Source organism: Syngnathus scovelli, chromosome 5, assembly GCF_024217435.2.
Source record: "Syngnathus scovelli strain Florida chromosome 5, RoL_Ssco_1.2, whole genome shotgun sequence".
Lineage (NCBI taxonomy): Eukaryota > Metazoa > Chordata > Actinopteri > Syngnathiformes > Syngnathidae > Syngnathus > Syngnathus scovelli.
Window position 1 is genome coordinate 548,091 of NC_090851.1, and position 25,379 is coordinate 573,469.

Genomic DNA, 25,379 nt, shown 5'->3' on the forward strand with positions numbered 1-25,379 from the left:
CGTGACTCGCCTGCAAACTTTGGACTTTTCATGGCTCTGTGCTGAAACCCCTTTTGGTACATTTCCATCACACGCACACACACACACACACACACACACTGTGAGGTTGAAGGCGACAAATGGAGATGTATTTTTTTTTTTCCCCGCAAGTCTAAATCTATGGTACGTGCCGGGGCTTTCTTCTTGCCAGGCATTCATCAGCATCCTGGTCTTTCGGTGGCCTTTTGGCTCGCCGACGGCCCGACTGCGCATCCCGGGCCAATTAGCGCGTCGTTAAGGACGGTATTTAGCAGGGAAGATGGACGAGGTTGCGACGGGGCGGGCGGCGTGACGTGCGACGCGTCGGGGACGAGAGAAAGAAAGGTCAGCCCGTGACGGATGGAAGCCAAACGTTTGACAACGAGCCTCGGGTGGCACTCGTCTAATCTTCTTTGTCGTCTTAGCCTTTGCTAGTTCGCTGAAATTCTTCCCGGAGGAAATCACGCAAATGGAAATAATATGTCGGCGTCGTAAAAACTTTATTAACCGGACGGGTCATTTTGTTAAAGTAACATTTTGACAAGGGTGGCAAAAAAAAAGATCCCAAAAAGTCGTTTGCACTAAAAAAGGGAATTTGATTTGGGCCACGTTACGATGCTTCGATATTTGGCAGGAGGAACTTATTCCAAAATATATGCATCTTTTTTTTTAAATAAGTATTTGATTTTTATTTTGGTATTTTCTTCTAGTTTTTCATTTCCATCTAGTGATTTGTTTTTTTTAATATTTGTATTTTTTATGTCATACTTTTTCCCATTTGTATTTTCAGCTGACATTTTTTTAAATATTTTTTAATATTTTTTTATCTCCGTATTTGTGGACAAAACATCTACAAAAGTGGTCATTATTTTTTTTTTAGATTTATTTGTTTTGATTTGATTTGTCTTATTTTTTTTTTTGGGGGGGGGGGCAGTAGCAGGTATATGATGGAATGTGTGTGGTCCAAAGTTCCTTGAAAATGTGCAAGCCTTCCGTCCATTGAGTGCTGAGCCTTTTTGTGCAATCTAATGGGCCGCTGGCTCTCTCTCTCTCTTTCTCTCTCTCTCGCTCTCGCTCTCTCTCTCTCTCTCTCTCTCTCTCTCTCTCATGCACTCATGCACGCACATAGAGCTTCACTCCGCTTGTTAGACTTGAGCAGCAATCTGTCAGCTACACACGTATCCCATTTTCCTCCCTCGTCGTCTCACATCAGCGCTTTGGCTTTGAGCGTCAGGCAGCCTAAAACCGGCGTCTAATAAGCAAGAAGGACACGCCTTTGAAAATTTCAACATGAAATTTGGCAGGCTTGCCCATCTTGAGAAGACCCACCAAAACAAGTCTCCGTTAATGAACGACCTCACCGGACGTGTGGCACCTTGGCTCAAAGCGGCAATTTGTGGCTCGTTTTCAACCTTTTTCTTCATATTGGACCACATTTGAAGCGCAACACCAAATTTAGCAGTTTTTTGTCCTTGCAAGTGGGCGAAGCAGACGAGCAGTCTGATTATTTTATTTATTTAATTTGATTAAATTATTGTAAAAAATATACTCGTAAAAAATATTCATTGATTTTATTTTAGTTTTTTCTGAATCTTCTTTGTCCACTCAACACCCCAATCCAGTTTCAGAATTTGGTCGGCATGTCAGTCACGAAGAGAGCCACAAAGAGTGACGAGAAGCCGTGCCTGACGAGGTACTGCAAGTCGGCCATTTTGTCTCGAACCTTCCATTTAAGAGGCATTTGGGCGACATTCGCAGGGTCCTTAAGTGATTTTCACTTCTGGCCGCCAAATTCCAGCGGTGCGGACTGGGCAAATGGGCCTCGCTTCTGCCGAATCGCCCACGTATAAAACGGCAAACTCCGAGTCAGCGCCACAAGGTCAGAGCTTAACGAAACGGCCGTAAAAAGCATCATCGACTTTCATCTTTCGTGCATCTTTCCATCGTCGTTGGCGAGAGAGAGAGAGAGAGCGAGAGAGAGAGCGAGAGAGAGAGAGAGCGAGAGAGAGCCACTTTGCCCACGAAAGTCACTGCGTACGCTTTCCCGACTTGACCGTCCCATTATCGCTTGAGAGGAGGATAAAAACAAGCGGAGAAACAACAGAGCGCTCTGAGCGTCCGGGATAATTGCCATCCCGAGCTGTCTCTCCGAGGACTCAAACAAACTGTTATTCCATCTATTGATTTGTCGCGCAAAGAGAAAGCTCCTGTCCAACCTTGCAGCACGAAAGCAAGCCGTTTCGCCGCTGCCACACATTTGGAATGTGCTTTGGAAGCCAAAACAAACTCAAGTTCTCAGCAGTGTCGTATGCTGGATAACAGTTTTTTTATTTTTCATGTCGAAACGAAACCAAATGAATAAAAAGTTGTTGCTGGATGCTTTGAATGGAGAGATTCATCCTGGTGCTTGGCTCCAGCCCCCAATCAAGGGCGAGCTTTGACAGACGAGCCCGTCCGTCCGTCCGTCCGTCGGCGCGCTATCGAGCCGGCGAGGTGAGGAGGCTATTTTTAGCTGGCCGCCGTTGTTGTTTACCCAGCTGCCAGTGGAAGCGTGACACCGCCGCCGCCTGGCCCGGTTGGGCGGGCCGCGTCTGTCGAGCGCGACACTTGAGGTTTTATCTCGGCGGTGGCGGGGCGAAGGACGACGGGCTAACGCTCACCTCGCACCTTCTTCCTCGTGACGGCGTCCGGGTCAATCAAAAGAGGAGCTGTTAGCGGGCTAGCGCTTAGCGACCCGACCTTGCGTGTCAGGGGAGCGAGTGTGTGCGATGATGTGTGCGACGCCGGCCGGTCTTTTCTTTTTCATCGGCAAGGTTAACGAAGCTCGGCCTGGCCTGGAAGGAGTAATAACTCGCTATGTATGTTTCCACGCAGTTCAAATGAAATGTCTGTAAGGCGGCGGGCCGGATCCCCGGTGATGACGCCGGTGAGCGACGTTCCCGAGATGCCACAAAAAAAGGAAAGTGGAGCGAGCGCATTCCAAGAAAAAAATCGGATTCAGCAGATGGAGTTTCCTGGAGAGAGGCGGCGCAATGAAGGCCCAATGCCCGTAACGAGCTAGCAAATGAGAAAGATCGGATGACCGATGGAAAACAAAACAAATCAAATCAAATAAAAAAAAGTCACCAAAATTGTTTGGCCGGCCACGGTGCACTCAGAGGTCGAGATGAAGTTTTCTGGTGTGTGGTGCCACCTGAATTTTTTTATGTGTTTGACTTGGGATAAATTTCCTCATTGCCGCCAGAACCGCTGGGGGAAAATGACACTTTTTACTTTGAGCCTTGTCCTTTGCAATGACAAAGATAACAACTCAAAGACAGCCAAATTGCCTTGAAAAGAGCCTCGGGCTCCCGGGGGCTAATGCGCTACGACTGCTAATGCCGCAACGTCTTGGCGTTGAAAAGTAAAGCGGCGTCACGAGCCACACGCAACTTACTTTCCCGGTGCGTAAACGCGTTAGCCGTCGCTAACTTTTGTCCGTCTTGGTTCAAGTAACATTTGCGTTTGTTATCCAGCGGCCCTTGCCTTGCCAGAAATATTGCCGCAGTGTTTTTCTTTTGCCATGTGCGAGTGATGGAGGTGAAGAACGAAGAGCGTCTATTTTTAGCTAGCACGCATACGTGATCAAAACGGTGCGGTCAGCCACATTTGTACGCGAGCGCATTCGGAACGAAGCAGCTGCTTGTTGACAGGTCTGAAGTGGCTGCGGCTCATTAGGCCAGCTAGCAGATTGGGTGCTATTTTTAGAGCCGGCAACACGGACGCGTTTGAAGCGTCTCCAGCGGGCCGCGCTAACGAGAAGCCCAAGTTGCGGGCGGGCGGGCAGAGCAGAGCGCTTTCCCGCGTCCGACGATGACGTACAAAGCGGGGACAGAAAAAATGTCCAAACAGCTACTAGCTAGCGTCCAACAAATACAACAATGAATACAAAGTCCATTTGTCAAAATGTGGCCAAACAAATGTCCAAACAGCTACTAGCTAGCGTCCAACAAATACAACAATGAATACAAAGTCCATTTGTCAAAATGTGGCCAAACAAATGTCCAAACAGCTACTAGCTAGCGTCCAACAATATGACAATGAATACAAACTAAATTCAATGAACACTTAAAAAAAAAACAACTACAATACAAACTAAATTCAATCAAACATTAAAAAAAAAAAAAAAAACTAAAACAAATAAAAAGTACCAAACACAGTGATTTTATAAAACTTTTATTTTCATAAACAGATTTGTTTGAGTGTAGAATATCGACATTGGCGATTGAGACGACAAACAAGACTTGATGAACTTTTAATTTCAACATTTCATCGCCAAAACACTCAAGCTAACCAACATCACCCAAAAGTTCGCTTTTTGTTTTGGAGCGTCGTGGCTGCCAAAGTGAAGTGGATTTCTCTCTCTCTCCCCTCGGTGACTCACTTTGGCGCTGGAGTGCTCTTAACGCCGCGCAGCCATTGTTGGATGTGTCACTTTGCCGTCTCGCGGGCTTTTGTTCCTCCTCCGGCTTGAGAGGGGACATTTTTTTGGCGTCGTTTGAATGGCGACGTCGTCAATCATCCCGTTTGCTCGCTTGAAGGCCGCCTGTTATTTTGTAAAAAAATAAAAACTCGTGTCCTCCATGTCGGATGCGGTCAACGTAAATCAGCTTCTGACAAAAAATGTCTTTTGGACAAAAGCAGTGCTTTGCCGGCAACTTTCTGTCAAGGGTCATTGGCTTGTGATAAACCAAGAACAAAAAAGTTTGATTTTCGCAAAGCCGAAGATTGGCTTGGAGTCATCGTTTGAAGCCCGAACCCAAACGCAACATTTGTTCAACCTATATGCGCATAAAATGAACACACAGAGCAAAAGCTAAGCCCTGAGCCGCTTTCCAATCATCTGCAGAATCGGCACACGAGCTCCTCCGCTGCCTAATTGCGACCGATCAAATGCTCACTTTTTTTTTTTTTTTTTTTTTTTTTTTTTTTAGACGGGCCAGCTGGGAACGACCCCATTCGGGCTTCGTCCCGATGCCTGCTGCTCAACTGGACTTGTGTGTGCGCGTGCGTGCGTGCGTGCTTGTGTGTGTGTGCGGCAAGCTTTTTGTTTTAACGGATATGAACTCCTCCAGGGAAATTAAAAGCAGAGGGAACATACGGCTCCGTCACGCTCGCCTCTGTGTGAGGACCGGAATGGGCCAAATATGTTTCCACGGCAACCATGGTTGCTAGCATTGTGGTGAGCCCGCCACGCTGCGTTCCAGCAATATTGACATTGAATTTTTGCACACGGCACAAGAAAACATTTTGGAGCCAGTTTGGGTCAGCTGTTTTTCAGCCTCACCGGCCATCTTGGGTGCTTCCCAATCAATCAATCAATCAATCAATCAATCAATCGGCTTCTTGGCACCCAATGGCGGCATTCGCTTATTGGATAGCTTTGAACGTCTGACAAATGGACTCAGGAAGTGCCGCTCATCCTAAGTTGATCCCTCTGAGGCGCTGCTGCTTTTCTTTTTCCTTGAGTGGAGCCGTTTTTTGGGGGATTGAATTTGGAATCAGACTCAACAGTATCAAACGTATTTGCACTTTGGATTTTCTCTTACTGGAAAACAAACGGCATGGTTGCGCTAACGAGCCATGGAGATTCTCGAGAAGCAATCGGGTGCCTCGGAAGGGGTTTAAGATGGCCGACTGGAAAGCCTCGGCCGGCCGGCCGCCCAGTTGTCGAGCGCGACTTTGATGCGGTCCGGCGGGAGATGACGACATGACGCGCAAACAAAAGACGAAAATGGCCAGCAAAGAAGGAGAAGCGGCGCCAGCCAACTGGAGCAAACTCGCCGCCTTGATCTTCGGATCAAGTCAAAGAAGAAATACAATTTGATCGAATGAATGAATGAATGAATGAATGAATGAATGAATGAATGAATGAATGATTGGTGAAAACACATCCTTGGCTGGTTTTCCTTCTCTCTTCATTAAACAAGATGTATTTTTCACAGGACTTGGAGGATGAACTCCGGTATTTTTTTTAAAACTTGACTTTTCTCTTCATTTCATCTCTGAACTTTGATTCTTTTGGTTACGTTGATTCCTTTCCGCTTGTTAAAGCGAGCGAATGTCCATATCTGATGTGACGGCAAAGTTTTTGTGCAACTTGACATTTGGTTCATTTACTTTTGCACAAAAATACTATATTCTAAAGATATTAAATAATATAGTATATATATGTAAATATTTGTTATATATTCATTTATTTTTAAAATATATATTTATTTCTTTTCATCTATAGTAATATATATATATATATATATATACATATATTTATTTATTTGTTTTTTTACTTGCGTGTATGAATGAAATTTGGACCTAGGGCTGCACTGTAATTGGCTTTCACCACCCTGGCTGGTGCTTCTCCTTCTTCTGCTGGCCTGTTTAAAGATTAAAGCTCGGTCGGTTCCTCGGATCGTCTTCATCATCCCCTTCGCTCTCATTTCTATGCAAAGGTCAACCTCCAAAGGAAATTCAAAGGCCGTCGCTGGTGCCGTGGAGACGGAGAGGAGTAATTAAAACCGATAAATTAAGGCTGCAACCCCACCCGATCGCCCTCGCGCCCCTTCTCGCTGGCTTTGGGCGTCCTCTGCGAGACGGCAGATATCTCCGCCTCCTCCAACATGGACTGTTTCGAAAAAGCAAAGGGCAGCCGAGGAAGGAGCTCAGCACAATTTGAAATTTCCACCGGAGTGTCAAAGAGCCACAGCTGATGGGGAACGCTCTTGGCGTTTTTGCCATCTCAGCATTGTTGTTGTAAGTCACGGAGGGATGGTTTGCTTCTTCCGCTGCTTTTGTGCACCCGACGTCGTCGCGGGTCCGCCACGTGTCGCTTACACTTTGCGTGGAAGCGCTTTGCTTTGAACCCGAGCGGCAATGCGGCGCAATTCTCGTACGGGATCTCCCGGGATCCTCCCAAAGTGGGGAGCTTCTGAGTCTCGAGAAAGACAAAACAAAAAGGAGCAAAAAAAAAAAAAATCCCACGCAAATTGTGTCAATGTGAATTGAATTTGATGCTTGGTAAATGCTTTGATGCAGCCGTGCCTTTGCTCTTGGAGAAAAACTCTCACCTTTCAACTGTGAGAAAAGTTTGAAGCGAGAAAAGTAATAACACGCACTTGGCAAGTTCGGCGCGCAATTTGCTTTGAATTACGTTTGAATCGGGGGGGGGGGAGAGAGAGAGAGAAACCCCTGACAACATTTAATTAAAGCACTGCTGTGACAGACAATAATTAAACACAAAGAGAAGTTCATTTAGAGGAGAAAAGGCTTCCTGTCAAAATAAAAGCAGACATAATAAAAGAGCAGCGGGGGAGGCACACAAAAGGTGCGATTTGGCGCCAGATAAGTCGGATGAAATCAATGCGAGCAGCCAAAATAATACAGTCGGCTTCACCATGGCAGAAATTCAGCCGGTGAGCGAGCGAGCGAGCGAGCGAGCGACAGTCAGTAAACAAGAGAGCGTTTAGTGGACTCATCGTTCACGGCAGCCAGGCGGAATAAATGTCACTTTTGTCATATCGAGGGGGGGGGGGGCAACTCCAGACATCGTTCACACGCCCAACCGTTGTTTTCCACCCGATCGTTCCATCCAGTTGTCACCATACGCCGATGGAGTAGCCGAGATTCCTTTCCGTGATTCAGACAGATGGGCCTGTCGCTTTTGGACACGAGATCAAACGAATAGCGTTAAATTGCGTGAGTCAACTGAATCGTCAAAGTCTGCGCTGATTCTGAATCGGGTCGCTCACCAGTTGCCGTTGATTCACTTGTGTGGCGTCAGCTGACTCCCAAGAATCAGAATCTGCCGTGTTTGCGGTGTGCTTGCTAACTGACCTAGCGTCACGGTTTGGCTAAATTGTCGGAGTCTTCGCTGTTTCTTGTGTATCTGGTGATTCGAGTCACTATCCCGGTGGATCCGAGCCATCTGAGTTTGCAGCGTTTCAAGCAAATTTGGACTTGAGACGCTGACTTGAGTCAACGAAGAGTCTTTCCAGCGAGTCACGTGTCTCGATTCAACGGAATCTTCTGAGACGAGGTTGTTTCCGCTAACTCACCTTTGCGCAGTCAGCGGCAGATGCCAAGTTAATGGAGACTTCAGGCTGGTCATTGCCTTGATTCAGATTCCAATCGTTGATCTACGGTCGCAAGCGCGAGCCCATTTGAGACGAGTGTCTGTCGTTTGGTTTCGGGAGTGTTCTCCCGAAAGCTCCGTCGTCGTCAATCCGGTCGTTCAAGTTGGCCGCGGGAGGCAATCTAAACTATTAAGAGTCGGTCGGCATCGTCGCGATGAGTAGTCTCATCATATTTTACGGCGGATTAGCGGCTAATCCGCGGCTAATCCCCGCAAGGAAGGTAAACAGCTAAATGTCAGCAAGCATCCTGTTCAAACATGCAAATTACAAGAAGGCTCCCGTTTGCCTGTTTGAGATTTTGGGGGGGGGGGGCAAATGATGGCGTTGCAGCGGCCATTTTTTGTCAAGCGCACGTTGATGATGAATCAGCCCGTTGCAGCAAAGGCCAACTTTCCATTACAATTTGTTTGACCTCTGGGCTTTATTATGATTTAATGGCACAATTAGTGGCCGCAAATGGATTTAACATGATGATTTTTTTTTTTTTTTCCCCCAACCCCCACTTGTTGTCGCTTGACATTTTTCCGAGACTCAAGTACCTTGGCCGACATTTCTTTCTTTCTTTCTTTCTTTCTTTCTTTCTTTCTTTCTTTCTTTCTTTCTTTCTTTCTTTCTTTCTTTCTTTCTTTCTTTCTTTTTTCACAATTGAACCCTTCCCGCCGGGCATCTCACCAAGGGCTGTCTCTCTGGCCAAAATGCACCAATCATCCGTTTTGTAAGCGGCAGTCAGTTTTCGGTGCGCCGCGTCTCACCTCAACCTGAGCGCAGCTTTGCTTCGCTTCGCTTTCATTATCGGGGCGTTGCGACATTTACTGAGTGATGTCACACTCCTCTGGTGCGGCACGTTCAACAAATGGAGCGACTTCCTGGGGCCTTCTTGGAGACTTTTGGAAACTCTCTTAAGCACTTGGGCAAAGCCTTGCTGATTTCAATTCACGCTGAATGGAGAATTTCTCTGTTGGCTCTGCGTAAATGGTCTTTTTGGTCACGTTTTCCTTCCGTGTTGCCGTAGAGGAGCTGTGGACTCTCTGGCCTGGCGCGAGGCCATGAGTAGCAGCTGGCGGGAGCCTCCGCAGAGCCTTTCCAGGTGGAGCACCTAAAATGGGGACCACGTCGGGAGCCGCTTTCTAATCGTTGCCGAGAGCACCCCTACCTTTCTGGCCCCGTCAAGATCCTCCGAGCTCCCGACCGTCCGTCCTGGCAATGGCGCCACGCTACCTCCCGCTCCTGCCGGCGTTGCTGCTCCTGCGGTTAGCCACCGTGGTCAGCGGAGACTGCTGGCTCATCGAGGGAGACAAAGGCTACGTTTGGCTGGCAATCTGCAGTCAGAACCAGCCTCCTTACGAAACCATACCTCAGCACATCAACAGCACGGTCAGTAGCACTCGATGGTTCTTTGCGTTTCCGTGTCTTTGGGAGTCGGCGATCCCCTTCAGCAATGGGTAATAGGAACCGATCGAGGCTTTTCTATCGAGGCTCCCCGTAATGAGCCCCAAACTCTGGCACAGCTGGTTGACCAGTGATCGGATTTGTTTAAGTTATTTGCGACTTGCTTGGGACATTTTGTTCTTGTCCTGTTTTCTGTTTCCTTTTCTATTTGACTGATATCTTTGTCTGTTTTTAAGCTCGAAATAAAATCGATCGATCAATCCATCATCCATTTGCTCGACAGGTTCACGACCTTAGACTGAACGAGAACAAGCTGAAGGCCGTTCTCCTCACCTCCATGTACCGCTTCACCAACCTGACTGACCTCAACCTCACCAAAAACGAGATCAGCTACATCGAGGACGGGGCCTTTGCCGGACAGGCCAACCTCCAGGTTTGCCAGCGCCTGTCCAACGTGCGCTGTTGTGGGAAAGATTGTAAGTCTCGCGTTCCTCTCAGGTTCTCCAGCTGGGTTACAACAAGCTGAGCAACCTGACGGAGGGCATGCTCCGAGGCCTGGGTCGGATGCAGTGCCTCTTCCTTCAGCACAACCTCATCGAGGTCATTGCCGCCAATGCCTTCTGGGAGAGCCCCAGCCTCAGTAGCCTGGACCTGTCCTCCAACAAGCTGGCCCGCCTGGACCCGTCCACCTTCACCGTCCTCAACCGGCTGCTGGTGTGCGAGCTGGCCGGGAACCCCTTCCACTGCGGTTGCGAGCTGTACACGTTCCTCACCTGGCTGGAAGCCTTCAACAACGTCACGCGCACCTACGACCGGCTGCAGTGCGAGACGCCCCGCGAACTCAATAGCTACCCCCTTCTGGGCCCCTCGCCGGGACACGGGAGGAACGCCCGAGTCATCCTTTCCAGCAGGTGCCAAGACGGCGTGATCATTTCGCCCAGCGGGCCGGAGCTGGACGGCTCCGGCATGGGTTTGGACAACCCGGACCAGCCCGGGCTGTACCACCGGCCCGGCTTTTCCTCGACCCCGGACCCGACCTACAACCACCAGATCTCCATGAAGCTCCAGAGCGTGTCACTCTTCGGCGCCTCGGTGGTGGTGCAGATCCCGCGACCCTACAGCAAGATGTACGTCATGTCGCAATACAACCGCACCTTTGTGGCCGACGTCATGCCCCTGAAGAACAAAAGGGAGGTGGTGGCGTTGGAGAAACTGCGGCCGCACACCAACTACACCTACTGCGTGGCTTCGGTGGGCAAATCCCAGCGCTACAATCACACTTGCCTGTCCTTCACCACCCGGGCCGTGGGACCGGCGGATCCCCGCAGCAACCCTTCCACCACCACGCACTACATCATGACCATTCTGGGTTGTCTCTTCGGTATGGTCATCGTTTTGGGCTGCGTCTACTACTGCCTCCGACGACGACGCATCCAAGAGGAGAAGGAGAAAGCCTTGAGTGTGAAGAAAACCATTCTGGAGATGAGGTACGGCAGATCTTATACCAGTCTGTTTGAAAATTTGCGTCCAAAAGTCGGTGGCGGGCGGTCGTCGAAATTTGACTTGGTAGACTAACCTTGAAAAGTCACTGTCGATACGGCGGCAATTTGAAATCAGACGGTGACGTTTCACCGACGATCGATGATATCGTGGGCAGGCACCGCAGAGACAAATTTGATGGTGACTGAGAGTTGTCAGATCCGGCTATTTGTAGGCAAGCAGTTCACTGAATCCCAAATAACAAAGCGGGATATCCTCACCCCCCCCCCCCAGGTACGGCCCCGAGGCAGCAGCCGCCGTGGCCAATGACCCGGCCGCCATGCAGCGCCTCCAAGATCCGGGCCACCACCAGCCGCACCACTTGGGAGGGTCGGCGGGAAGCAAGCTCCCCCCGTCAGCCTCCTCCAGCACGGGCATGCTCCACGGCTCGGCCAACACCACGTCCTCCCGCCTCTCGGCATTGCCGCAAGTGGAGAAGCTGGCCAGCGCCTTCTCTGAGGCCGCGGGCGCCAAGGGGAGCTACATGGACGTCAGGACTGCGGGAGGGGTCGGCGAGGCCAGAGAGGCGGAGATGGGAGCGGCGGGCGGGGAGCTTGTTTTGGACATGCGAGGCAACGGAGCTGAAAACGGGGCCGACGCGGTGGAGGATTCCGACGACGACGACCGCGGCTCGGCGTCGGAGATCTCCACCATCGCCAAGGAGGTGGACAAGGTGAACCAGATCATTAACAACTGCATCGACGCCCTCAAACTGGACGCTGCGGAGAACGCGAGCGCCCTGGCCCAGCCGCAGCCTCCAGTTTGCATGGCGCCCCATCCGCGGAACCTCCTGCCCCTGGCTTCGGGAGATCAAGTCATGGCCTCTTCCCCCAAGGTGCACCCCAAGTCCCATCCTCAAGCTCATCCTCAGCTCCAGCACAAGCACCTTCCTCCCTCCATGGCGCCGGTGCCCCTGGTGGTGCCCCTGTCGGAACGACCGGGTATCAGCGGCGGAGGCTTCCTCTCCCCTCCGTACCGTGACCCGCCCCCGGCCAACGCCGTGCGGCCCCTTCAGAGGCAGTTGAGCGCCGACACCGCGGCGGCCAAGAATCGCTCCGGCGGAGCGGTCAAGAGCGGCCGGGTGTTGGCTGTGGATGAGAAGCGGAGCGACCCGCCCAAGTACCCGTCGGAAAAAAGCAGCCCGGCGCGTAGCGGAGGAGGGGGCGGCGTGATCAACGGCGGCGGGGTGAACATGAATGGCGGTGGCATGGCATGTAGTAACGGAAGTGGAGGTCGAGGTGGGCCGTCTGGTCCTGGTCTGCTGCTGCAGCAGCAGCAGCAGCAGCAGCAGCACCACCTGGAGGTTCAGCCCGATTACCACAGCTCAGAACACCGCCATTCCTTCCCCGCGCTCTACTACGAGGGTGGCGGCGGCGGCAGCGAGTCGCCCTCGCCGGCACAGAAGGCGTCCTTCCTCAAACCACGAGGGCGCTCCAAGCGGGAGGCCGCGGCGGCCTACTCGCAGCTGTCGCCCGCCCGCCACCACCATCACTACAACTCGGGGTACTCCTCCAGTCCCGAGTACTCGTCGGAGAGCACACTGCGGATCTGGGAGCGATTTCGCCCGTACAAGAAGAGCCCCCGGGAGGAGGCGTCCTACATGGCGGCGGGCCACGCTCTGCGCAAGAAGGTGCAGTTCGCCAAAGATGAGGACCTTCATGACATTTTGGACTACTGGAAGGGCGTTTCCGCACAGCAGAAGCTGTGAGCAGAAGCTGCGAGCAGAAGCTGCGAGCAGAAGCTGCGAGCAGAAGCTGCGAGCAGAAACTGAGGGCAGAAGCTGTGACAGCGCTCGGATTGTATCCAAGGAAGATTGGATGCCTACTCCAAAACGGGGATGATCATGTAGCAGGACACATTTTCACCAAGTTGAAGGCAGGGTGTAGTATATTTTCTTTGTCAAATGTGTGGATGTTAATCCGACCTCCTCCCGCAGGGCACTTTGGTCCTCGCAGGTGCAAGACGAAACTCGTTTTGGTCACGTTGTCGTTCCGGGGCCGTTGGAACTGTGAATACCGCATCGAAACGCTCACCAATGTCCCAAAATGAAAAGACCAAGAGAAAGCGTAAGGTAGGCACACGTCATTAAACAAACGTTAGGTCCAGCAACAGGTTGGATCCGCTTCTTCAACAAAGTCGATTTATTTTTTATAAACTACCTCTTTACTGTTGAAGCCGAGCTATCTCTCCGCCAGCTTGAGCTTAAGCTGACGTGCTCGCCGGCTGGCTGGCTGGCTGGCGGGCGGGCGGGCGCTCTTCCCTTCTAATTCCATCAAACGGAAGCGACGCGGCGCGGCGCGCCCAAGAATGGTGGCACCGCCAACACCTGCTCCTCCTACACAAGCACCATTTAGCCAGATAATGAGCGAGCAGGATGAGGAATTAGGCGTGATTGTTGGAGAACAGTTGTTCGTTCGCTCGCTCGCTCGCTCGCTCGCTCGCGACTATGCGGCGGCGAAAGGACGGCAGGCGCTAGTTATTGAGCTAATTGTTGTGGCTGCTAATTAGGCTGCCTATCGATTGGGGAAACATACCTGATGTCGCCACGGTCCATGTGTGGGGTGGGGGTTAGGAAAGCACGACTTGGTTGTCTGTTGCTCTTTTTTTTAAAAAACTTTTTGGGGACATCCCCCCGAAATGATCATGTCGGATTCAAATCAAAATGGCCGACTGTTTGGGTACTTTTTGGCGCGTACACACGCCAGCCCGCTGCGGACCAAAGTGCTCTCTGGGATGCGTCCTTTTCGCTTTGGCAAATGGGGACAAATTCTCTGACTGCTCCCCTTCTGAATTTTTGTTGTTGCTAGGCAGGATTCACAACATCGTTTGCCAATCACGCCCAAGTGCAAATCTGCCCCGAAGCACGGTTGTGTTTTGACAAGCATAATTGGATTTTTCCGCCAGTTTGTTCTGGTGTGGCTCGTCAGGAAGCCGAGTTGAGCTCTCAAAATGAATCTGTGATTGTGGCTGCGTTTGGAAATGTACTCCAAGCGCTCTGCTTCACTCACCTTTGTTTATTCCGAGCATCCTCAAAAACAGAGCAGAGCGGCAATGCCTTCATTGCATCCTAGTTTGTCAGCTTTTCTTTTCTTTTCTTTTCTTTTCTTTGGCATGCACACTTTGACAGGTCCAAATGCTGGATATTCTTGAATGTTCTGTACTGGAGGTTGGCCAGGGGGTCCTCACCTGAGCCCCCCAGCAAATGCGGCGGCTCGTTCATCACCCGCTGACATACAATATGTAACGTGGCCATCTCATCCGAGGCGGCCCTTCTCCAAGGCCGCGAGCTGGCCTCACAAGAGCGTCGTAAATGCCCCGGCCCGACCTCACTAGATTGATTATCCGGGAAAATGGAGTCGATCCCCACAATTTGCGGCAAAAATACCTTCTCTCTGGCTTGTTTGTTTGATTTTGTTTGATTTATTGACCCTTTCAAATCACGTCTTGCTAATCGACTGATCTTTGAACCGAGTTCCTTGATTTTGCTACAAAAGCTCAATTTAAGATTCATCTTGATTTTACCGACACGGGTCGATGCGACCCATTTCAAAATCCCCGCGGGCCGTTTTGTGTCTACAACGTGTCAATTTGATCCTTTGTTAGTGCACTAGAGCAGTTTAATTGCACTCGTTTCCGAATCCTCGCAAGTCGCCTTGATTTTACCACAGCGGGTCAATTGGACCCATTTTTAAAACGCACACAATTCCTTTGGACTTTACTAATATGGGTGGACGTGACTCGCACATGAAAATGTTATTTATTTTGGATTCATAAATGTGAGTCAACTTGACCCGCAAAACAAAAGGACGGTGCGAGGCGCTCCTGAAGCCTCCCACTGTGTTTTTCTTTTCTATTACACGCCAATGATGTTCATGGGTCAGTTTGACCCGGTGTCCATCATCCAAATACGGATATAAAAATATAAGGAGACAGTACAAATTGTGTGTTTTTCAATCCATTCCACAACATAGTGGGAGGTTTGTCGGAATGTCAAATTAATCCTTGTAATTTTCCGCCGCCGACCTCGGCAAAAGCGCTTGCTGATGACGACGGACGTGATGAAGTGGGATCGAAAGGAATGATGCCTGTTTTTTGTTGGACGAGGCCTCCGTGACTCGATTAGGCCATGCCCTGGGGGAGGTAACGCCGCCCGCCACCTTGACGTGTTAACCCCCAAGTCTGCTTGACAGCAAGTGTGAAATGAGAACAGATGAGCCCGACTGGGCCCAGCCAGTGAGCCAGCTGCTAATTCTCTCCGTGGTGCAAAATTGACTCGTGTTCATTCTATCGATGTGCATAGGCTGTAAACAAAAATTGGAATTAGACCAAAACTCCAAGAACTTTGATTTGAGTCATGATCAGCCTTGATGATTGAAGATTGAATGATTCTTAACTCATTCAGTGCCATTGATGGTCATAGACGTCAAAGATATTAACTGGGTTGGCAGTCAATGAGTTAAGCTATCGCTCTCTGTCTGTGTGTGCGTGTGCGTGTGCGTGTACCTTCAAATCATTGCCCCCACCTGGCCCCTTTTTGTTCTCACATTGCCGTCAACATGATTTTGGTTGTAAACTTTTATGAGCGCTTGCTTTATTCGCGCAATATCCTTCATCTGGTTGAGCACAGCGCTTAGCGCTCGCTAACGCCCGCCACTGCATTTCCCCACTTACCAAACAAAACAGCCACCATCCGGAAACCCCAATGTCCCCCGTTGATGGCTCCCTAGAAAGACCAGTGAGGCCTCCCTGCCCCCTCCCCCTCCTGTTTTGAAGGTTGACTGTGAACGCTGACTTGTTGGAGCTGTAAGACCCAAAGATGGCACGTGGAGGAGCCCGGGACCATGAAACCCCCGGGACCATGACCCCCCACCCTCAACAAGTTTTAATGGACCGCATGGACGCTGTGAATAGGACTGACTGATGGGATCAGATTGTCATCCCCCTGTTTCTGTTGTAAACATGTAAAATACACACTTTGCTTTATTGGGTGCGGCCGACAGCGTCAAAACCAGGGTGGACCAGTCCTGCTTTCAAAAGGGGACTGTTAAGACAATGAAACTTTTGGTTGTGGAGAAATGAAAGAATCCACCACATGTTGGACCTTTAAAACTGTGACACCACACACCACACCTGCATCTCTTTCTATCCACGTTTACAGACACTTCTGGTCTTAAAAGTGCCAAAACGCTGTGTTTTGCAGAGGCGGCGTCAAGCCAAACATCTGTAGAAAGGAGTGTGTGTCCCTCCCTTTGCGCGTGGCGACGTACGGCTCGGAACCGCAAATGTCGACGCGGGCTCCTCGTGGCTCCTCTCTGATGGAAAGCTTTGTCCGATTCTTGTTGGCTCATGACTTGAAAGACGAGATTCTCCGTTTGTCGGCTTTGGTTTCGGACTGAAAAGATCATTAATAGCCTTGCGATTGTTTTGATAGCACCCAAAGTGGCTTGTGTGTTGATGGAACACTTTTGGCTTTGGCTTCTGCGTCACTGACTTTCTCAGGGTTGAAAATCCAACGTGTCGTCGGCCGGTCCTCGGTTCGCGCGTCGTGATATGTTCGGGACGGCTCAAACGGGATTCCCATTTGTGGACAAGGTTCTTTCTCAAACTTGTCATGGGTTCACAGAAATGTCCTTCTACCGCGACCATCGTGTAGCAATGGACATTGGTTCAATACTTTGGACGCACAGCTTCTGATAGTCTCTTTGTTTAGGACTGTCAAGAATAGCTTTTACCGACGTACGTGGTTTGAGACCTCCGAAGCTCGCCTTTGATTGGTTGTCTTTGGTTCATGACTCTGAAAGTGACTTCTACGACAACGGTCGTAAGACTTTCAAAAGCCGTTGATGGTGGAAGACCACTCAGAGTAGCGTGTAGACATAGATCGATGGTCGTCGGTCTAGGCCGCTGAAACTCGCTTCTGCCTCAGTTGATAATAGTTCGAGGCCACGTAACCGGCTTCTGATAGATGGTCTTTTGTTCGTGGCTAACACAGCTGGCGTCATTTTTGGTTTCAAGACATTTGAAAGCAGCTTTTGATGGATGATCTTTGTTGTCTGTAAAAAGCCCTTTCTGTATCAGCCGTGTTGGCTTTTAAGACCTTTGAAAGTACCTGCCGATGGATGGCTTAGGGTTGCTTTATGACTTTAAAAAGTAGCTTCCGTATCGACGGCCGTAACTTAAAGACCTCAGAGATGACAGGAGCTCCTTGCCGAGCGTCTTTTGTTTACGGAACACAGTAACCGAGCCGACGCGGATGCTCACGCGGTCTCCTCGTGACGTTGTAGCCGCAACGCTAATCAATGAGAGATTTAGCAGCGTAGCATTTCTTGCCATTTCCCTTCAGAAACGTGTCAGTCAAATCAATCTGGCGACTCGGTCGGCTAGCTCATTTCACTCCGCCGTCTTTCTCATTTGGTTGTCCTTTGATGTTTTACACTTGTGGAATGCCGTGACGCACTCCCAGCAGCAGATCCATTGATTACAGGCGGTGACGGCGGTGAAGGCGGCGGCGGCGGTTGCCCGAGGCGACGGTGAGTAAGAGTCAAGGTTGCTAGGTAGCAGATAAGAACACAAGATCTCATTAATTGCTTCTCGCGGCGTGGTGCGGTGCGGTGCGGTGCGGTGGGCGAGAGTGCAGGATGGCGGCTGTGGCGGCTGTTGCTGCGGGATGCCCGCACGTCAACAATTTACTCTGCGTGCTTGTTTTGTAAATTAGCATGATTTCTTTTTCTATAGCAACAAACTTGGATTGTGTACAAATCATCCGTTTTGTAATGAAAGGGGTTGGATCGGATCGCACGTTCCGCAATGGAGAACTCTGAAAATTAAACACGTGGGGCCACCGGTGATTTTGCTGACTTGGCGCTCCAAAATCCCGCAATTGACTCGCTCGTAAGTGTTCAAGTGCTCGCCGGCTGGTGGAAATGATCAGGAAATGCCCTCCCGTGGCTCGTAATAACAGCGCCAAAGCGCCCGCGGGTCCTCCTAGTTCAACCATCAAATCGTTCCCATGAAAAAGACATCAAATGCTACATTTTCTAGGGCTCGTAAGCCACTTTTACTTTGCGACATGAAATTTGGTCGACATGTCCGCCATTTCCAGACCCGCCAAAAAGTCTCAAGAAATCCGAAAAGATACGCCAAGGGTCATTTCCCCGAAGAAATTCTGTCGGGCTGCTCCCAAAGTCAAACAACGACATCGCTTAGCGCCAACGCTAAACCTTTGAAGAGCCACCCTTTCATTTCAAGATTGTCCAATTAATAAGATTCTCGCCGTTTCATTTGGGCGACCGCTTCCCATCGCCGCCATCTGAATAGGCGAGCCTCGTTACTAATGAGTGCCGCAATCTTTCTATGAATTGCTAATCCCTTTATCAGCTAATCTACACTCGCCACGTAAGCGTCTCAGCCCAATGAGTGGCTTTTGGTCGTGCTGTCGCCGCGCTCGTGCGCTCGCTTGACGTATTTTCTCACGCCAGCTCAAGCTATCGCCCTCGTCCAAACAATAGTTCACCTTTTTCTTTTCAAAAATGATTCTTATTTCTTTATTTTCCCCAGCAACTCCATTTTCCTCAATCATTAAAAAAAAAAAGAAGACGGCTTTTTTTTGTCTTTTTAATCTGAATTTATTCTCACAATCGTCGTAGAATAAATATTGATTGGATTTTTCGACGGCCAATTTCCAAAGTGTACGCCGTTGGGGCATTTCAACCCATGGAGCTCGCATGTCGACTTCATGGAATTTGCGTCAGCCGTTTGTCCATAATCAGGATGGTTTTGCCTTAATGAGGATGCATGGTTATGACATTATATTCACGCCATGTGTGTTTGCTTTAATGAGCCCTAATTAAGATCAATTGTACGTATGCATAGTCATTACGTGGATGCCATGAATGGATTATATAGTCACGTGCACTGCTAATCTACTAATGTGCACATTAAAGACGCTCCCGGCCAGGAGACAAAAGCAGCAAAGCCAAGCCGTGCAGCCTTTTGTTTTTTCCCCACTTGAACCGTCCTCATGTTGTCATGCATGGCTAAATGTACAAAACTATAAGAACACTGCCAGGTTGTATTTTGTCCAAAGCCTTGTACCTCGCCGCCCCCTTTGACATAACATTCTCATTTTTCCCTTTCATCGATCCTACAAAATTCCCGCCAACACGTTAGCATCTGTCATTGTTTTTGTTGCTGAAACACTCCTTTGAGTTGCAGTGGCTATCTCCATCATTCGCTAAAATTGCTCGCTCCGGTGGCTACCTATCACTGCCAGCTTCCGCCGCAAGCTATCGTCACTACCTATCAGCGCTATCTTCCATTGCTAGCTTCAGTCGCTAGCGCTTCTGGTTAGTTTTCATCCGTCGGAGCGGAGCCACGGCTAACTTAGCGAGCGCCCGTTTGGTTTCCTACTGACGTTTGGCTGCCGCCTCCACTTGAAATCTGTGAATTTTGTACAAAAAGAAAATGTAGGAAGATTTTTTTTTTTCCTTTTCTACCGAGCCTGTTGTGTAGCTCTCTGTGTTTTGTCTGGCAGAGTGCGGCGGGAAACGGGGCCTTCAATTTTCTGTACGCAGTCGGGAATTGTGCAATGGCCAATTGTAATTATTGTTATTATTCTGATTATTATGAAGAGAATTAGAGGTGGAGAAGTGAAATAAAATGTTATATTTGCATGATTTCCTGTATTTTCACCAATCAGATTTCTATACGTATACACGAGTAAAATATATATATATACGAGCCACACGTACAGTATATACGTACTGTCGTGTATTCTGTATTCTGACATACTGTGACTTTTGTCTGTCAATATAAAGATGCACTTTTTCTAAAGTCTCTTTGTAAACTTGTGGCGTGCGGTGTGCAGTGTTTGGCCGGCGGCAATGGAGAGGAGAGGAGAGGAGAGGAGAGGAGAGGAGAGGAGAGGAGAGGAGAGGAGAGGAGAGGAGAGGAGAGGAGAGGAGAGGAGAGGAGAGGAGAGGAGAGCCAGCATCTGGCTTTTGACGCACGAGTCACTGGTGTAATGCAAAATTTGACATTCATCTTCAAATCTAAAACAGGAAACTCAGCAAAACCAGCAAAGAACATGTTCACAAGATGTGATTTTAAGATTAGAACTTACTGTTTGATTGCTCTCAAGAATTTGTCACTTCTTGTAATATTGACAAAAAGCAAAAAAATATCCATGTTGGCATCAATGGAAGAGCTTGTGTGGGTCTTTTCTTTTTCCTCCCTGGAATCCCAGAGGTCTTTGAGCCGCCTTGTCATCTTGAATGGCCGCCACGTCTTCAGACGTACGACCAATCGACCGCTCGCCGCTCATCCAGCCGGCCATAAAGAGCCGCGTCGATCGATGCCATGCACATTTCAAGCTAAATCATCTGCGTGTGCGTGGAAGGGAGGGCCTTGCTTGAGGACAATCTATAACGAGAGTGCAGAAAAGAGATTTTGCGCCACGCGCTTGGTTCCACTTGACTTGGCAAGCTCGACTTTGATTTGGCTTTTCGCCATCCAACTTCGGGCTCGACGCGCGACATTACTCCGATGCAGGCCGAGCAGATTTCTATCTGCCGATGATGACAACAAGGCTTATTGTGTTGCTTGCAAGCCGGGGCCTGACTTCTTTAAACCCCGCCCTTCATTTGAAACGCTACCTCTGGTTCAAAACCCGAATTTGACAACCTAACCCTAATTTGAAACATGAATACGAAACCTTTACTCTGCTTTAAAGCCGCCATTTGGAAGCCTAATCCAAATTTCAAAGTGTGTGTCTCTGATTCTGGGCTTGGGTGGAGTGGCGCTAGATGACAGCCGTCGTGAGCGCATTAGCCGAGGCGCTAACTAACCCCCAGGCGGCCCGGCTGAAAATCCAAGCCGTGCTCCTGCGTGGCTTGGACATTAATCATACATGAGCCACGCTCCAGTTGGGCCCGTGTGTGATTCATTCAAGACTTTGACGCAGGAGGGGGGAAAAAAACTCCAACACAGAGGTGAAATGATTTGTGTAAATCCATTTTATTTTCAAAAATGTTACAATTATTTTCCAATCTCGCGGAGCACTTGCAACACCGTCACGGACCGCTAGAGGGCCCCGGACCACATGTTGACAATCCCTGCGTTAATGCGGCGGCTTTGCCTCTTGAGGCGATGAGAACGGCACTTTTGCTGCGTTCTCTGCCCGCTAATTAAGCGCTATCTGCCTGCGAACACGTCATTTGCATGCGCGCTAACGAGGAAAAATGAGCGCTCATTAGGGAAGGGAATCCGGCAGAAAGTCTCCAAGGTTCAAAGATTCCGGAGGAAAAAAAATCTAAACAATCACATTCTTCGTGTTTGCTAATTCCTTTCATCTGCCAACAATAGATAAGACTCAAAACATTGAGTAAATATCAGTGTTGGCTCGTGAGTGAACAATTTGTTCAAAAGAACCAATCTTTTCAGTGAACGAGTAAACGATTCACTTCCTAAAGTAATTCGGTTTTTTTTTCAGCTCATATGACTTCAACCAGTAGGTGTCGGTAATGCGCATTGAAGCTGGTGCCTCCTCGCCGTAAAACCAAACAAAGAAGAAAATGACGTCACTTCCCGTTCACGAACGAGTCGCGAATTGCATTTGGCGTTCACCAACGAACGGGTCTGTGAGTGAAATAGTCAGTGAGTGCGTGATTTGCATTTCCAGTTCATCGCAAGAACGGATCAGTGAGGGAACGAACCCTGACTTTCCTCTTCGCGAACGAGGCAATGGGTCAACTGCCTTCCTTCCTTCCTTCCCGTGCGCGCATCGACGGATCAGTCAGTGAACGTGTTGCGTCGTCTCCCTCCTGGCGTCAACTATGTAAGCCAGAATGTCGATTGACCACTTGCCAAGGAAAGAAAGAACCACTCACTGAAACGCCACTTCTTTTGTGCTAACTTTATTGCATGAAGGAATGCACCGTTATGCAACAACGGGGAGATAGATGATGCTTCTCTTTGGGTCATCTTGATTCTATCACACTTCAAATAACGTGTATGCATATATACGCCTAAATATTGCAATCCAATATATCTACTGCAATTTCACATTAGATTGCTGGTTTGAAAGGTACTTTTATTATTATTATGATTATTATTATTTTAATAAACATTTATGTTAAAACTTGTCTGGTGTTTTATTCCTTGTTTCCTTGGTAAGGCGAGTTGCGCAGTTTTGTGTTTCGCGACAGCAGGTAAGTCACAAGCGACTTGGAAGTTCCCTGATTGCAAAACTGTTCAAATTCTCAATAAAAACACTGAACGAAACGTCTTGTTTGCATTTCCGACTGGCCGCAAAAAATAGCAAACACTAAAAAAAAAAATACAAAGTCATCTACGAGATTTGAACCCGTGACGCAAAGAAGTAAGAAAAGCGCCAGTGGCAGAAGTTTAACCAGTGTGCTATCATAACACACAGTTGTTGCCACAGATATTGTTTAATATAGCCAACAACACCCGGCGAGTGTACACATTGGCTGACACGCCCATGTTAACCGGGGGGGGGGGGGGGGGGGCGCTCACCCCCACTTTCTGATTGGCTGTTTGGTCTGTGACGTCACTTGGACACTCCATTAGGTACACCACCATTTTTAAGTGTACCTAATAACAGGACACTTTATTAGGGAAAAATCATGGTCAAAGGTCACAGGTGTCAAGCTCTAGTCCTCGGGGCTACATTCCAACATGTTTTCCAAGATAATAAAGTGGCCTGTTATTAGGTACACTTGAAAATGGCGGTGTACCTAATGGAGTGTCCGTGTGGTTCCCTCGTTAAGTGCAGGTGCGTGAAAAGTTTTAGCTCCTTTTGAACGTGAAAGAAGCTAAAAGTTTTCACGCAGGTGTGTTTAACGAGGGTAACTTGGAAAACATGTTGGAACGCGGCCCCGAGGACTAGAGCTTGACACCGGTGACCCTTGACCATGATATTTCCCTAATAAAGTGGCCTGTTATTAGGTACACTTGAAAATGGCGCTGTACCTAATGGAGTGTCCGTGTGGTTCCCTCGTTAAGTGCAGGTGCGTGAAAACTTTTAGCTCCTTTTGAACGTGAAAGTGGCTAAAAGTTTTCACGCACCTGCGCTTAACGAGGGTCACTTGAAAAACATGTTGGAACGCGGCCCAGAGGACTAGAGCTTGACACCAGTGACCTTTGACCATGATATTTCCCTAATAAAGTGGCCTGTTATTAGGTACACTTGAAAATGGCGCTGTACCTAATGGAGTGTCCGTGTGGTTCCCTCGTTAAGTGCAGGTGCGTGAAAACTTTTAGCTCCTTTTGAACGTGAAAGTGGCTAAAAGTTTTCACGCACCTGCGCTTAACGAGGGTCACTTGAAAAACATGTTGGAACGCGGCCCAGAGGACTAGAGCTTGACACCAGTGACCTTTGACCATGATATTTCCCTAATAAAGTGGCCTGTTATTAGGTACACTTGAAAATGGCGGTGTACCTAATGGAGTGTCCGTGTGATTCCCTCGTTAAGTGCAGGTGCGTGAAAACTTTTAGCTCCTTTTGAACGTGAAAGTGGCTAAAAGTTTTCACGCACCTGCGCTTAACGAGGGTCACTTGGAAAACATGTTGGAACGCGGCCCAGAGGACTAGAGCTTGTCACCTGTGACCTTTGATCATGATATTTCCCTAATAAAGTGGCCTGTTATTAGATACACTTGAAAATGGCGGTGTACCTAATGGAGTGTCCGTGTGATTCCCTCGTTAAGTGCAGGTGCGTGAAAACTTTTAGCCACTTTCACGTTCAAAAGGAGCTAAAAGTTTTCACGCACCTGCACTTAACGAGGGTCACTTGGAAAACATATTGGAACGCGGCCGCTCGGGGACTGGAGGTCGACACCCCTGGTTTAACTGAAAAGTGCCAGACCCGCCCTCACCCCCACTTTCTGATTGGCTGCTTGATCTGTGACGTCACTTGGACACTCCATTAGGTACAGCGCCATTTTCAAGTGTACCTAATAACAGGCCAGTTCATTAGGGAAAAATCATGGCCAAAGCTTAACTGAAAGTGAAAAGTGCCACACCCGCCCTCACCCCCACTTTCTGATTGGCTGTTTGATCCGTGACGTCACACGGACACTACATTAGGTACGCCGCCATTTTCAAGTGTATCTAATAACAGGCCAGTTCATCATGGCCAAAGCTGAACTGAAAGTGAAAAGTGCCACACCCGCCCTCACCCCCACCTCCTGTTTGGCTGGTTGATCTGTGACGTCACACGGACACTCCATTGGGTACACCACCATTTTCAGGTGTACCTCATAACTTTATGCATTTTTTTTGTACGTGTCAAGAATGTGTATTTGACTACTTGCTCTTTATTTTGGGGAACACCAACACATATTACACAACGTAAAACACATATACATATTGTCATATAAATGTCAGATTTTTGTTTTCATGCCCAAAAAAATAAAAACAAGGAATAAAACACCAGACAAGTTTTAACAGGTTTTAATGTTTATTAAAATAATAATAATAATAAAAGTACATTTCAAACCAGCAATCTTATGTGAAATTGCAGTAGATATGTTGGATAACAATATTTAGGCGTATATATGCATACACGTTATTTGAAGTGTTATAAAATCAAGATGGCCCAAAGAGAAGCATCATCTATCTCCCCGTTTGTTGCATAACGGTGCATTCCTTCATGCAATAAAGTTAGCACAAAAGAAGTGGCGTTTCAGTGAGTGGTTCTTTCTTTCCTTGGCAAGTGGTCAATCGACATTCTGGCTTACATAGTTGACGCCAGGAGGGAGACGACGCAACACGTTCACTGACTGATCCGTCGATGCACGCACGGGAAGGAAGGAAGGCAGTTGACCCATTGCCTCGTTCGCGAAGAGGAAAGTCAGGGTTCGTTCCCTCACTGATCCGTTCTTGCGATGAACTGGAAATGCAAATCACGCACTCACTGACTATTTCACTCACAGACCGGTTCGTTGGTGAACGGCAAATGCAATTCGTGTCTTGTTTTCTTCTTTCTTTTGTTTTACGGCGAGGTGGCACCAGCTTCAATGCGCATTACCGACACCTACTGGTTAAAGTCATACGACCTGAAAAAACTCTCTCTCGTTCACTGAAAAGATTCGTGTGTTTTTTTTAAGAAATCGTTCACTCACGAGCCAACACTAACGCATGACAGCTGATGGTGAGCTCCCATCAGGCAATGGTAACATTAGCGGCGGTAACAAATGGTGGTGTACCTAATAGAGTGTCTGAGTGACGTCACAGATCAAACT

At 48.7% G+C, this 25,379-nt stretch overlaps 1 protein-coding gene across 5 annotated transcripts in view; it reads left to right on the forward strand.

The window, feature by feature from the left end:
* Window positions 1-20,316, forward strand: part of elfn2a (extracellular leucine-rich repeat and fibronectin type III domain containing 2a) — a 42,955-nt gene extending 22,639 nt beyond the window's left edge. For 2 of the 5 annotated variants that reach the window (XM_049720595.1, XM_049720596.2), the window contains 4 exons: window positions 9,199-9,560; window positions 9,859-10,008; window positions 10,074-11,062; window positions 11,349-20,316. In XM_049720595.1, the coding sequence (XP_049576552.1) occupies window positions 9,390-9,560; window positions 9,859-10,008; window positions 10,074-11,062; window positions 11,349-12,822 (2,784 nt within the window). In that variant the 5' untranslated portion in view covers window positions 9,199-9,389 and the 3' untranslated portion in view covers window positions 12,823-20,316. The remainder of the gene's footprint in view (window positions 1-9,198; window positions 9,561-9,858; window positions 10,009-10,073; window positions 11,063-11,348) is intronic. The other 3 variants (XR_007481401.1, XR_007481400.2, XR_011086912.1) reach the window with 3 other exon arrangements.
* Window positions 20,317-25,379: the final 5,063 nt, after the last annotated feature.